We start from the raw sequence: 14,598 nt of genomic DNA on the forward strand, positions 1-14,598 counted from the left end.
GAGCCAAGTCGATTGATGATAGTTAACTGTGGCTTTGATTATCCTGGAGAGGTTACTTTGTAGCGACGGCCATGGTTACGGTTTGGGCCAGATACCAACGGACGGATATTCGTCTGGTAATATTCCGCCCTTATGACATACGCAGGCAGCGCAGTACACATTAACTGTGCGCATCAAATATTTCGCAATCAGAAAGTCTACCAATGTGTCAACCACCACTAGCAAGTGGCCTACGACACAGGGGCGCAGCACTCAACCCGGGTAATATCTGCTTCGCGTTTTAATCATTCGGCTGAATCACTTCCATGATTAGTTAACTACCTCTTCCAGACAGTCAAGTTCAAGTTGATATCATTTCCAGCAAACAACACCGCCATCTACAGGAAATAATCGAAATGGCAATCACGAGTGGCATGGTGCAGATGCATGCAGCTCCAGGCTTCTCGAGCTATGTTGCATCAAAGATAGCTGTCTTGAAGGTGTTTGATCAACTTGTGAATGAGAATCCGGATCTCACTACCATTCATTCCCACTTTGGCGTTACTGGGGCTAGCATGTTGACCAAGATCCTGAGCGTGGGCTTCCAGTTGCCTGAGGGCGACAGTCAGTTTGCGTTTTGTTCCTATGATAAAGGCGATATCTCGATACGGACCATACTTTTCATCTAGTTTCGCTGTCTGCCGTCTTTGCCGTTGGGGCTGCTAGCCAGGAGGCCAGGCTCTTCAATGGGAGGTTCGTCTCGGCTCAAGGGGCGTGGACGAGTTGCAGCAGATGAAAGAGGAGATTGTTGGAGATCTTTTCAAGTTAACTTTGGGTCTCGCGGCAGCCCCGTTGCATTGATGTTCTGATGCGGTTGAGGCTGTAACCGCATTGACCACCTTTTTGCATGCACCCCCATTTTGCAGGGAAATTCTGTCAGATAGGGCACCTGGTTCCTAGGTTCAGAAATGATATGGCACTGGAGAAGACTATTGTCACTTAAAGTTCAGAAGGCGAAAGGAACCCATTTCTCAAAAGTAACACCAAAGTTACTGTCCACTTAGGGGTCAGATACCTGAACAATGTACCTCCGATATGTTCTAAAGAATCTATAAAAGACAGAGCAACGGGAGTTCGAGAGGACAGAGAACGATACACCTCATTCATATACAATCTTACGCACTTCTGACTACTCGATTGGACACACGTGATATTCGACAAATTCTACGCCTCAACGACACGACGTTGTGACGACTGACACATGGACGATAAGCAGGGACATCCTGACATGGCCTGCCCTGATCTGGACGAGCGCGTTCCCCTTATAATAGGAGAACGGCCAGACATACTTGTAACCCTTTCCTTCTCTTTCTTCCCTAGTTTAGTATTCAACAATAGAGATGCACTGATATGCAACCTTGATTCGTACCTATGTGCCTCTGCCTCGTTACAGACGTCTCTCAATTTACCTCGTAATTGCTGCCTAGCTACGTACAAAATAGCTAATACAGTGGAGAATAGTCTGGACGATTTTGAGCAGCGAATCGAACGCGCTAAAGAGCTTGTCCGTCAGGGCTCTTCCTAGGCCATAGCAGCTCATCGGTACGGTATTAAAGGGACTACACTATCCTACCGTATTCATCACGGTAATTTGTATCGCAACGCGGCCTCCGGGTAACAAAAGTTAACTCCTGTCAGGGTACGGCTAGGCCGAAGGCAATAGTACAGAGTGATGGGGAGTAACGGGCGTCCCTCCTACGTAGCACCGGGTGGTCACTGGCGGTCTCAGGTAGGGGTGCCCACGGTGATGCATTGATCTCTGCCCTCTCTATCTTCCTCCGTCTCGACTCCTTACTTATAGCCAGCCGAGGTTCTCTCTTGGATTCTGGATGTTTGCTTCCGTATGTCTGTGTTCCTCCGACTTCGGCCAATATCTTGGACAGCGGCTCCTTATCTGCAACCAAGCGATTCCCTATCCGCTGCAAACGGCTTCAACGGCTCTCATTCGCCACAAGCGGCTCTCTAGCCGCCACAAACGGCTTCCTACCTGGTGGAAGCCGGCCCGCCTCGGATGAGACTTGTGGCTCTGACAACTCCTTCCCTATCCTACTTCGAGATGGTCCTTATATAGATAGCTAGGCCGCCGCTTGGACCCGGCATAACAGCAGGGTCGGCGATGCCAAGGATCTTGACTCTCGTCATCCCAAAGCTTCACATAGATTGTAATCATGATTCGGGAGTCTTTTGTCCGAAACACCCCTCCGGCGGCCCGCCGGTGTCCTGCGTTCAGTGTCCTGACACCCACTGGTGCCTATGGCATTCTGTTCTCTGACAACTCCAGAGTAAGAGGAGGTTATCGTGAACTGGATCCTATACGAAGAAGTATATGGACGGGCTCCTAGTAAGCGTTATATAGCCGACTTCGCTACCGAAATCCTCCTTACTTAAGGGGATAATAATACACTCGGCTAATACTAGGTAGATTACTTCGTTAGCCGCTATCTATAGATACGTACTAAAATTAGGCGCGTCGTAGATACTAGCCGAGTTAGAGCGTCCGATTCGAATAAGATCCGAGACTTCTACACCCTCCTCGAACGCTTACGTACGAAGTATCGTATTAAACCCGATAACGAGTAACGTAGTCCACGGTCCAATTGCACTTCGGCAGATTTTCGTACGCTACCACTTTGACCTGCGGTTTTTCACCACATAACTATGGTTGGTTCTTGGAATGAAAGTGATATGATTCTAGCATTACATGCGCTTCAATCTGATCCAAAATTAAGTGTACGTCGCGCTGGTCAGATCTATAACGTACCTTTTAGAACCCTTGCGTATCGACGCGACGGTAAAACCGCTCGAGCGATTACGCGATCGCCAACGCAAAAGTTGACTCCTTCCGAAGAAGAGGCAATCGTACGACATATAACCGACCTAGATTCGCGAGCATTTCCTTCCCGATTGAGTGGTGTTGAAGATATGGCCAACCGATTACTTCGAAGTCGCGACGCGGGACGCGTCGGCGTCAACTGGGCCTCGAGCTTCGTAAGACGACAACCAGACCTCCGGACGCGTTTAAATCGAAGGATCGACTATCAGAGAGTCCTCTGCGAAGACCCCGACGCGTATCGCGCGTGGTTTGACCTAGTACGGAATACAATTCCGAAATACGCGATCCAGGAGGAGGATATCTACAACTTCGACGAGATCGGTTTTGTGATGGGCCAAATCTCGTCCGAAATGGTCGTGACGACTTCTGATCGGCGCGAAAGGCCTAGAGCAGCCCAGCAAGGAAATCGGGAATGGGTTACAGTTATTCAAGGCGTTGGGTCGTCCGGTTATGCCCTCCCTCTGTACATCATTTTCGCCGGCAAAACCCACCTCTCGTCATGATACGAAAACAGCCCATTACCGCCTGATTGGGTTATCGCAGTTACTAAAAATGGCTGGACTACGAACGAGAGAGGCGAAGATTGGATTAAACACTTCGATCATCACACCAAGTCTCGTACGAAAGGTACTCATCGCCTATTGATCCTCGACGGTCACGAAAGCCATCACTCGACCGATTTCGAGGTATATTGCAAAGCTAACAATATCGTCACGCTTTGTATGCCTCCTCATTCGTCGCATAAGCTCCAGCCTCTTGATGTTGGTTGTTTTCGCGGGTTAAAAAGAGCGTACGGAAAAGAAATCGAAGATCTCATGCGAGCACATATAAGTCATATCTCGAAAGAAGACTTTTTACCGGCGTTTTTAAACACGTACAAGGCAAATGAGACCTTAAGTCGACGTCGCCATGCGAAGAAAAAACAGCTACAGAGTGGAGGGTCACTTCGTATACAAGCTGGACAGGACCTACAGTCTCAACGAGAGGTTGATGGGCAGTTACATGACGAATTTCGTCAAATTGGTGGTCGTACGAGGCGGCGAATTGCGCGTGTACGGCGCTGTAGAATCTGCGGCGAGCCCGGACATAATGCGCGCACTTGTGGAAATGATGTAGAGACGTCTGAAGATAACGATTCTGAGTAGTTTCAATTGATGATAGGCGTTGTGGTTGAATTAACTTATACATTGTCGTATAAGGTCTGCCAAAGTGTGCAATTGGACCGTGGACTACGTTAGACGAAGTATTTAGGTTAATTCTAGACCCTGCAAAATAGGGGTGTATGCAAAAAGGTGGTCAATGCGATAGGTAAGTTCGTCAGATAGACTGGACCCACTGGCGTCCCGCTGGTCATTTTGGCCTATAGATACGTGATAAATGAATGTTACGAGCCGAACTATCTCTGCCTGATAAGTTCAGCATGATGGCACTCACTCCGTTATACATTTTCGGAGGTGGCATCCATCCATCCGGCGTGCCTATTGAACCCCAAATTTACTCCTCTCTACCTGGCCAACTGCCGGTTTCGGGAGGCATAAGCGCCTCCACAATAGGCACCACATATCGACTCTTCGCACCCTGGACTGGCACTAAACGCCCAATCCGAAAGCCACTTGGGATTGTCCGAAGTGGGGGAGACCGGGTTTTGCCGTCTACTCGACGTTCTTATCTCTGATGTAATGGCTCAATGACTTAATCGGATTAATTGGTCGAGTAAAGTCTTATCAGGTTACAGTTGGCCAGGGTTAGAAAAAGTTGACCAGGGGGTAGATATTTTGTGGCGCAGCAAAGTTGATTAGGTCAGAAATTTCCTAACCCTGGCCAAGGTTTTGCTAAGGATAGCTCACTAAATTAGGTATAAAGCACAGTACCAGACTTTTATAGTATGTCATATGCAAAACATATGTATCGAGAAGACAGATGCATATATTTTGCATACACGGTACTATACTATTCCAGTTATATGTACTAGATGGGATTAATATACTAAGAACGGTAATAGAAGTAGTTACTATGATATAATATCGTTCGAGTTTCTCTAATAAGTACAGGGCATATGTATAGCATATGTGCAATCTATGTATCGCATATAAAGTACTTATGTGATGCTTATACTTAGTAGTCTAATCGTAAGCTAACTTAAGCTTAGTATATGCTATAAAAATGTAATAGTATCCGGATCTATAGATATACATAACCGAAGATTACTTTATAGATATTTCCCAAAGCTAAGCTATATATATATGTTATATATACAAATTAGATAGTTTAGCCCTATATATATACTCCTATGTCGCTATATATGCGTTATATTTACTCCGTGTATAAACCTTTCTCTGATACTGTGGTGATGATTTATTTGGTTAGACTACCGTTAGCGTTAGCTTGGCAAGACTTGGCTAGGGTTAGAAAATTTCTGACCCTGATCAACTTTGCTGCGCCACAAAACTTCTACCCCCTGGTCAACTTTTTCTGACCCTGACCAACTGTACGCTCAAGTCTTATCGTAACGACATTGGAGATGGTGTGTGCCACATGATTCGTACGGATTGCTTTGCCGCATTGAGACATGCCTTCCGGCGTCTTCAGTCCATGGAGGCTTCCCCTGAGGTGGAAGGTATATATGGTTGACAGTTCTATCGTCGAAATAAGCATATTGTAATTGATCCGAGCTATTTTCATCACTTCATCTTCATTTCAATGTTCAAGCCACTCCCCGAGAGCCATCATTGCATCATCAAGATGGGGGGAACTGAGCTGCACCCCTTTGATCCGCTCACAGTGAGCGAGATCGAGGCGACTATCAACATCGTGAAGAAGGCGCACGGAGAGTTATTCTACAATGTGGTCTCACTTCACGAGCCGCGGAAGGCGGAAATGACGAAATGGCTTGAAGACCCTGTCAATGTACCAAAGCCGGCACGAATCGCAGATGTGGTCGTCATTGCACCTGGTGGCAAGGTGTATGACGGGCTGGTTGATCTCCAACATGGAAAGATCACCAAGTGGGAGCTGTTGAAGGGTCTCCAGCCGATTGTAAGTCTTGTCTGCACATTTAACAGTTAAACGAAGGTTAACTCTCCTTTCAGATCACCATGGAGGAGCTCATCGCGGTTGAACACATTTGCCGAAAAGACCCAAAGGTGATAGAGCAATGCGAAATCAGCGGTGTCCCCAAGGATGAGATGCATAAAGTTTACTGCGACCCCTGGACCATTGGCTATGATGAGCGTCACGGCAACGAGGTGCGATTGCAGCAAGCACTCATGTACTACCGGCCGAACCCGGATGACTGCCAATACGCCTTCCCCTTGGACTTCTGTCCAATCTACGATGCGGACAAGCAGGCCATCATCGACATCGACATTCCAAAAGTACGACGGCCGTTGCGCAAGGTCGACCCCATCAACTACCATCCTGCTGCCATTGAGAAAGCCGGGGGATACCGGACAGATATCAAGCCAATCAACATCACACAACCTGAAGGTGTATCGTTCAAGATGAGTGGAAGACAGATCGAATGGCAAAACTGGAAGTTTCACATTGGGTTTAACTACCGTGAGGGTATTGTGCTCAACGACATCTCGTACAATGACAAGGGGACCGCGAGGCCAGTCTTCTACCGACTTTCACTGGCGGAAATGGTTGTCCCCTAGTAAGTCTCTCAGCGGTCGACGTGGAATAAGAGATAACTGACTTTTCATAGCGGTAACCCCGAACACCCGCATCAGCGCAAGCACGCATTTGATCTTGGAGAGTATGGAGCGGGTTACATGACCAACAGTTTGTCTTTAGGGTGTGATTGCAAGGGCTCGATCCACTATCTTGATGCGGACTTCCCGGCCAGAGATGGAAGTATCCGGACCATCAAGAACGCAGTCTGCATCCACGAAGAAGATGCCGGTATCCTCTTCAAGCACACTGACTTCAGAGACGAGTCGAGCATTGTCACTCGTGCGAGAAAACTGGTGATTCAGCAAGTCTTTACTGCTGCAAACTACGAATATGCCATCCAAGTTAGTTCCCCCTTTCCGCATACTGCGATAGACTTAACTAACTGGATATAGTGGATCTTCCACGTAAGTGATTATTGAAATATTTAGGAAGCCAGATTAGGGTACTGACCTCCTCCTGTTTAGCAAGATGGAACGATCCAGCCAGAGATCAAGCTGACCGGTATTCTTAACACGTATGTGATGAACGAAGGCGAAGATACAAACGGCTGGGGAACACAAGTATATCCCGGTAAGTCTGTTTCTCAGTGTTGATTGTTGCGAGCCAACGACTGACAACTTTAGGGGTCAATGCACACAACCACCAACACCTGTTCTGTCTCCGCGTCGATCCCAACATCGACGGTCCCAACAACACAGTCTTCATGGCCGATGCATTGCCATCAGACGCCGCCGTCGGTAGCCCAGAAAATCCATACGGCAACGCCTTTTACGCCAAGCGCACCAAGTTCAGCAAAACAGGAGAGTCCGCTACAGACTACAACGCCGACACCAGCCGCACCTGGGAAATGTGCAACACCAACAAGCTGCACCCTTACAGTGGCAAGGCGGCATCATATAAGCTCATCAGTCGCGAGGTTGCGCGATTACTACCCAAGGAAGGTTCTCTGGTATGGAAGCGTGCCGGCTTCGCTCGTCACGCCGTGCATGTGACTAAGTGTGCGTCCGCCCCTGTTCTTTCTCTTCTCTTTCCCCTTCCCTAGCCCCTCTCCGTAATCAACTCTCTAACCTAGTAACAGACAGCGACGACCAACTCTGGCCAGCGGGGCGTCACGTCCCCCAAACTTCGGGCGAGCCCTCAGCCGGTCTACCGGAATGGATGGGTGACGGTTCCGAATCCATCGACAACACCGACGTGGTGCTGTGGCACACCTTCGGCGTCACGCATATTCCCGCTCCCGAGGACTTTCCTGTCATGCCTGTTGAGCCCATTACGTTGCTGCTCAAGCCGCGCAATTTCTTCACTAACAACCCTGTTATGGATGTGCCGCCTAGCTTTGCGAGTACGCCGAGTCAGGTGGCAGCGAACAACAACGGGGTTTTGGATGCGGCGGATAAGGTTAGTAAGTTGGCGTTTAGAAATGGAGAAAGTTGTTGTGCGGTGAATGGAACAAATGGGGTGAATGGGCATTAACATGTTTGGGATTTGAGGTTGCAGGGTAACTGCTAGGCATGTTTGTATTCTATTCAGCTATGGATCTTGAGGGAAACGAATTCTGCTGCTAGGAACATATTGATATTGCTTCAGTACTTGCGATCCAGCTTGATCAAGTGGCCACTTGGGTCTTGGGTGTTTTGTTTGTCTGCAATGCTGCGTTTGGGTCGATGTTTGTACATCACGTAGATACCATCCCATCAAGGGATTCAATATGTAGCCCGTTATTTTCCTATGTTTATCAACATCGCTAGCAGGAATTCTCAAGTTGCTATATGATGGCTTCTATTTCTCCTGCATGATCCTGAGTACATATTTAATAGAGGTCTCGATGGATACCTTTAAGTAGTCCAGTAGATTAAAGTGGCTATAGAGCATCTATCAATATGCATGTTTTCCAAGATAGCCACGGTGATGCTCTTTGCGGTATCATCTAAATATCCACTAAGGGTAACGTCCCACACCCACATCCGAGACACCCCCACATGTGGGACGCCCTAAAAATAATACTATATATTATAACGTACCCCACAAGCAAGTTGGCCACTTTTTCTTGGCACCGTACGAACAACCTTTTAATTAACATCTTTACACATACCAAGATGGGATCGAACTAGAAAGAAAGCGATATGATTCTAGCATATCAGGCGCTTCAATCGAAACCCGAATTAAGCATCCGACGCGCTACCCAACTCTATAATATCCCTCGTATAACTCTAGCTAACCGAAAACGCGGACTACTATCTCGACGCGATACTCGACAATCTAGTCATAAGCTTACGGAATCAGAAGAGTTAGCGGTCGTACAATACATACTTGACCTAAATTCGCGATCATTTCCTCCCCGGCTCTATGGTGTTGAAGCTATAACCGACTGCTCCGTAACCGTGGCGCTGGTGTGACGGTTGTCACGTGATTGACCTACACTGGTCTGAACAGATTGATAAGTGGTTGTAGATATCAAAGTCAGGGACTTTGGTATTGGTCTCTTTTGGTGAAGACATCTGGTAAGGTGGCGTAGTGGCAATGTCAGAGAACAGAATGCCATAGGCACCAGTGGGTGTCAGGACACTGAACGCAGGACACCGGCGGGCCGCCGGAGGGGTGTTTCGGACAAAAGACTCCCGAATCATGATTACAATCTATGTGAAGCTTTGGGATGACGAGAGTCAAGATCCTTGGCATCGCCGACCCTGCTGTTATGCCGGGTCCAAGCGGCGGCCTAGCTATCTATATAAGGACCATCTCGAAGTAGGATAGGGAAGGAGTTGTCAGAGCCACAAGTCTCATCCGAGGCGGGCCGGCTTCCACCAGGTAGGAAGCCGTTTGTGGCGAATGAGGAGCCGGGAAGCCGTTTGTGGCGGCTAGAGAGCCGCTTGTGGCGAATGAGAGCCGTTGAAGCCGTTTGCAGCGGATAGGGAATCGCTTGGTTGCAGATAAGGAGCCGCTGTCCAAGATATTGGCCAAAGTCGGAGGAACACAGACATACGGAAGCAAACATCCAGAATCCAAGAGAGAAACTCGGCTGGCTATAAGTAAGGAGTCGAGACGGAGGAAGATAGAGAGGGCAGAGATCAATGCATCACCGTGGGCACCCCTACCTGAGACCGCCAGTGACCACCCGGTGCTACGTAGGAGGGACGCCCGTTACTCCCCATCACTCTGTACTATTGCCTTCGGCCTAGCCGTACCCTGACACGTTGATCTCTCCACCCGTCTCCGGGCGTACGGACCGTTGGGGAGAAAATGGCGATGCGAAGAGCCCTGATGCGAAGCCAGACCACAGCCGCAGGCACGCTGGGTGACACCGGAGGAGCTACATCGAGTAGTGCAACGACGACGACAGCGACGCAGACGAGCAGTGGCACTGTCGACGCTACGACGACAACAGCGACGATGAGGCAACTGAGCCGGTCCCAACTAGAGGAGCTCGAGCTAGAAGAGCTTGACCGTCTAGTGGAAGAAGAAGTAGTGAGGAAGAAGAAACGAGAAAGGATTGGACAATTGGAAGCTTTAAGAAGGGGAGAGCCGCATAATAGTACCGCCGGTGGGACCCAGGTTGAACCTATCGGACCAGGCCTAAAGCGACCTCGGCTTGATCTAGGAGGGAGAGGCCACTTGCCGACACTCAAGTACCGGGGCACCAACTGGTCGGAACTTACCTCGTTCATGTTAAACCTAAAGGGGAGATTCATGATGTACGCGGAGGACTTCGACACTGATGCGGCGCGTGTACTGCACACCACCGGATGCCTTGATGGGGCGGTGCAACGACGGTGGACCAGCCACGTTGCTACTATTTACAAAAACGACTTGGGGAACGTCCGGTGGGACGCTATGGAGAAGTGGCTGGAGAGGAGTGTGGCTAGCGACGATACGCGAGTGATCAGCGTGATGCAGAGACTCGATAGTATCACCCAGCGCCCCAACCAGAGCTACCAGCAGTTCATCGACGTATACGATGCTATAGAGACAGAGTGCCCTGATCAACTACCGGAACGGATACGCGTCGTCAACGTACTCAACCGCTTACGACCGGAGTTGAAGCGACAAGTCATGACCCGAGGACTTCCCTCGACTCGGTATGAGCTTGACGACGTAGCTAAGCAAGCCGAGGCGATTGAAATAAGCAGCAGACCACCGGTGTACCAACAGCCTGGCCCGAGGACCAACGCAACATCGTCCTCGACCCCAGCACCAGCAAGGGAAGAAACATCAGACGGGAATGCAGGCCAACAGGCGCCCAGGAGGGATGTGGCTTACGGCCAGTGCTACTCGTGCGGACAGACGGGACATTACTCTCGACAATGCCCTAACTGCAGGACCTGCGGTAGAACCAAACATGACGGACCTTGTCCTGAGGACCGGAACCCAAACACAGCGCCGCTGGGGGTCCGCCACACCGAGCCTCAATAGGGGTACGAGCAGCCGCTCCGTCTGGAAACCACCATCCGTCTCCGGGTTGGCGGCTGCTGGCGCATTGGAAAAGCCTTGATTGACACCGGAGCCGACGAGAATGTCGTGGACTCAAGAGTGCTTGGCATCGAGCCGGGTACGTTACAAGACTCCGGTGAGACGCTGCGGGGCATGTGGGGAAGCAAAGGTCCCAACTATGGCAAGAGGGTATTACATACAAAGATGACGGACGGCTTCGGGGTGACGAAGACGAAGGCTCACGAATTCCGAGTCTCAGACGCAGAAGACTGGGTTGCAATCCTTGGGCTCCCCTGGTGCCGTGCCGTTGAGCCTATATTTCGATGGTCCTCGTTAGGATGGACGTACCCTCTCGACGTGGACAGTCTACAACTGGTGACCAGCAAGAAGGATATACGGAATGCGTACCACGAGGCAAAGTACAGTATGATAGCAGTGCCCGCGGTAGCAAGGGTCGAAGCTAGCAAGGACAGAGGAGCCGGAGCAGAGCCGCAGACCAAGTGTGCCACCGTGCCGTCGGAATACGCAGAATTCCTCCATCTATTCGACGCGCAGTTAGCAGGGAAATTGCCAGATGGAAGGTTTCGGTCACACAAGATCGAGCTAGAGCCAGGTGCCGAGCCGCCGCACGGGCCCATCTATCCACTAGCGGAGAAAGAGCTCGAGGAACTACGAGAATATTTGAAAATGGCCTTGAGCAAGAAATGGATTCGGCCCTCGCAGAGCCCAGCTGGGGCGCCGATCCTATTCGTACCGAAGAAAGGAGGAAAGTTGAGGCTATGTGTGGACTACAGAGGCCTTAACAAGATCACTGTGAAGAACAGAGCGCCACTACCACTGATCGGTGAGATCTTGGATAGGCTAGCTTCCGCGAAGTGGTATACGAAGCTGGATCTGAAGGATGCATACCACCGGGTCCGGATCAGCGAAGGAGACGAATGGAAGACGGCGTTTCGGACGAGATACGGTCATTTTGAGTATCTGGTCATGCCGTTCGGACTAGCTAATGCGCCGGCGACCTTCCAGAGCTACATCAACGACGCACTAGCTGGACTTGTGGACGTGATCTGTATCGTCTACTTGGACGACATCCTTATATTCTCTAAGGACAGGGAGTCACACCCAGAGCATGTCCGGGAGGTCCTCCGCCGGTTGGACGCCGCTGGCCTGTACGCTAATCAAGACAAATGCGTCTTCCACACGCAAGAAGTCGAGTTCCTAGGGTTCGTGGTGTCACCGGAGGGGATCCGCATGGAAACCGACAGGGTGGATGCTATCGCGCAATGGCCAGCCCCGGCTAGTATCCATGATATACAGGTTTTCCTCGGATTTACTGGGTTCTATCGCCGGTTTATCAAGAACTACTCGAAGATAGTAGCACCCCTGACAGACCTACTCAAGGGAGGATCATCTGGAGCGCTGCAGCTCGATAATGTAGCACACGAGGCGTTCTACAAGCTACGCCTGGCCTTCACACGAGCACCTATCTTGAAGCATTTCGAGCCTGGACTACCTATACGTGTAGAGACTGACGCATCAGACTTCGCAATTGGCGCAGTACTTAGCCAGCTGCACGGAGACAGGTGGCACCCAGTGGCTTTTATGTCCAAGAAATTGAAAGGTGCTGAGCTACGCTACGGGACACCCGATGCGGAGCTGCTCGCGATTATTGAGGCAACACAACGATGGCGGCACTATCTGCTGTACAGTCAACAGACGATTGAGATTCTCACGGATCACTTGAACCACCGCTACTTAGCCAGTAAGCCGCAGCTCAGCGCTAGACAAGGTAGATGGCTACAGGACCTTGCGAACTATGACTTCGAGATCATATATCGACCAGGCACGAAGAATCCTGCCGATGGGTTGTCAAGACGGCCTGACCACCGCGCGACAGCGGGTGAGAAACAGGAGGCGCAAGTAGCGTTCTTGCCAGACTTCCTACAACGATTTAGGAGTATCAGAGTGCGAGTAATGGAGACACAGCGCGCAAGCGGTGCTACAGCTGGCGTCCCTATGCCGGAAGAGTTGGCTCCGACATTACTTGAAGATGTCAGGAAAGCCCAGGCAGAAGACGAATTCGTCAGTAGCGGAGCGTGGAAGTCGCTCAGCCGCGTACCGGGTGCGTGGTACCAGGAGGACGGGCTGCTTTGCTATAAGGGCCGCGTCTTCGTACCAGATAACCATCCGATCCAGCGGGAGATACTGATGGCCTTCCATAACGAGCAGACTAGTGGCCACCTGGGGGTCACTAAGACAGTCAAGAGAATCAGTAGGTCGTACTTTTGGAAATCGCTGACAAGAGATGCGAAGGACTTTGTTAGGGGGTGTGCAGTCTGCCAGCGAATAAAGGCGCGACACCATCTGCCCTACGGGCAGCTAGCTAGTCTGCCGGTACCAAACCGACCATGGGAGCAGATCTCTCTCGACTTTATTACAGGGCTTCCATCTTCGCAGGACACCAATGGGAAGATGAAGGACAGCCTCTTGGTAATAGTGGACCGCTTCACGAAATACGCACTATATATACCGACGAAGAAGAGCCTTACCGCTGATGGACTCGCTATGCTGCTGGTGCACTACGTCTTCACTGTGTTCGGGATCCCAGTGACTATGGTATCCGATAGGGGTTCCCTGTTCACAAGCAAGTTCTGGGCAACGGTGTGCCACCTACTGGCTATCAAGAGGAAGCTGAGTACCGCATACCACCCGCAGACCGACGGGCAGACAGAGCGACAGAATCAGAACGTGGAAAACTTCCTGAGGGCGTTCTGTAATTTTGATCAAGATGACTGGGCATCGCTACTACCGATGGCACAGTTCGTGTACAACGTGGCGTGGCATTCGGCCATCAACATGGCACCAGCAGAGGCGCTGTTTGGCTATATGCCAAGGGGGCCACATGATATCGAAAAGGACGGTACTGGGCCGATCCGAGCTATTGCAGCGGATGAAAGGGTCCAAGAGCTCCAGAGCCATAGGGATACCATTGCACAACTCCTTGAGAGGACGAACAAGGACTATGAGAAGTGGTATAACAGGCGACGAGAGACCATGTCCCTCACCGTAGGGGACCTGGTGATGCTATCGACGAAGAACGTGAGGCAGCGCAGACCGTGTAAGAAGCTGTCGGACAAGTTCCTAGGTCCATTCAAGGTGCACCGGGTGATCAACGGTGGGAGAGCCTATGAGCTGGATCTACCACAGAGTTACCGCATCCATAACGTCTTCTCCCCGTCACAGCTCGAGCCCTACAAAGGAAAACCGGTTGAGCACCAGGTGATACCAGTGGAAAGCGACGACACCTTAGAATACGAGGTCGATCACATTGTAGCACACAAGGGACCGCTGAAGAGCAGGCGATACTTAGTCCGGTGGAAGGGCTACGACGAGTCAGAAGATACGTGGGAGCCGCAACGACACTTGTCACGAGAGCTACGAAAAGAATACGAAGACTCGGTGGCACGACGTATCACCGGGTGACAACTCGGACTGCAATAGTTGTATCAAGGGCACGCCGGCCAAACAAGTCCTCATTGACCGTAAGAGGAACTATTGCCCTCTATGGGGCTATGAGAGCACAGAAACAACACCACCTGCCACCTAGGAGTAGAACAGGTTAG

General features: G+C 50.5%; 2 protein-coding genes across 2 annotated transcripts; both read left to right on the forward strand.

The window, feature by feature from the left end:
- The first annotated feature begins 357 nt into the window (after positions 1-357).
- BCR38DRAFT_449656 (uncharacterized protein) lies at positions 358-798 on the forward strand. The gene is made up of 2 exons (XM_040861303.1): positions 358-591; positions 653-798. Exons 1-2 carry the CDS (start codon positions 396-398, stop codon positions 703-705), a joined length of 249 nt encoding a protein of 82 aa, XP_040710846.1. The 5' UTR covers positions 358-395; the 3' UTR covers positions 706-798.
- Positions 799-5,614: 4,816 nt separating this feature from the next.
- BCR38DRAFT_354339 (copper amine oxidase) lies at positions 5,615-8,020 on the forward strand (the record flags this gene model as incomplete). Its single annotated transcript, XM_040856872.1, has 7 exons — positions 5,615-5,908; positions 5,962-6,527; positions 6,579-6,888; positions 6,940-6,951; positions 7,012-7,117; positions 7,171-7,545; positions 7,626-8,020. 7 exons carry the CDS (start codon positions 5,615-5,617, stop codon positions 8,018-8,020), a joined length of 2,058 nt encoding a protein of 685 aa, XP_040710847.1.
- Between the last annotated feature and the right edge of the window lie 6,578 nt (positions 8,021-14,598).

This window comes from Pseudomassariella vexata (genome assembly GCF_002105095.1).
Source record: "Pseudomassariella vexata strain CBS 129021 chromosome Unknown BCR38scaffold_19, whole genome shotgun sequence".
Lineage (NCBI taxonomy): Eukaryota > Fungi > Ascomycota > Sordariomycetes > Amphisphaeriales > Pseudomassariaceae > Pseudomassariella > Pseudomassariella vexata.

Bases quoted from the DNA above. Each gene is read 5' to 3' on its own strand.
- BCR38DRAFT_449656 (XM_040861303.1), top strand. From the start codon at position 396: ATGGCAATCACGAGTGGCATGGTGCAGATGCATGCAGCTCCAGGCTTC. The intron at 592-652 runs CTGAGGGCGACA...CTCGATACGGAC, and splicing joins GAGCGTGGGCTTCCAGTTGC to CATACTTTTCATCTAGTTTC.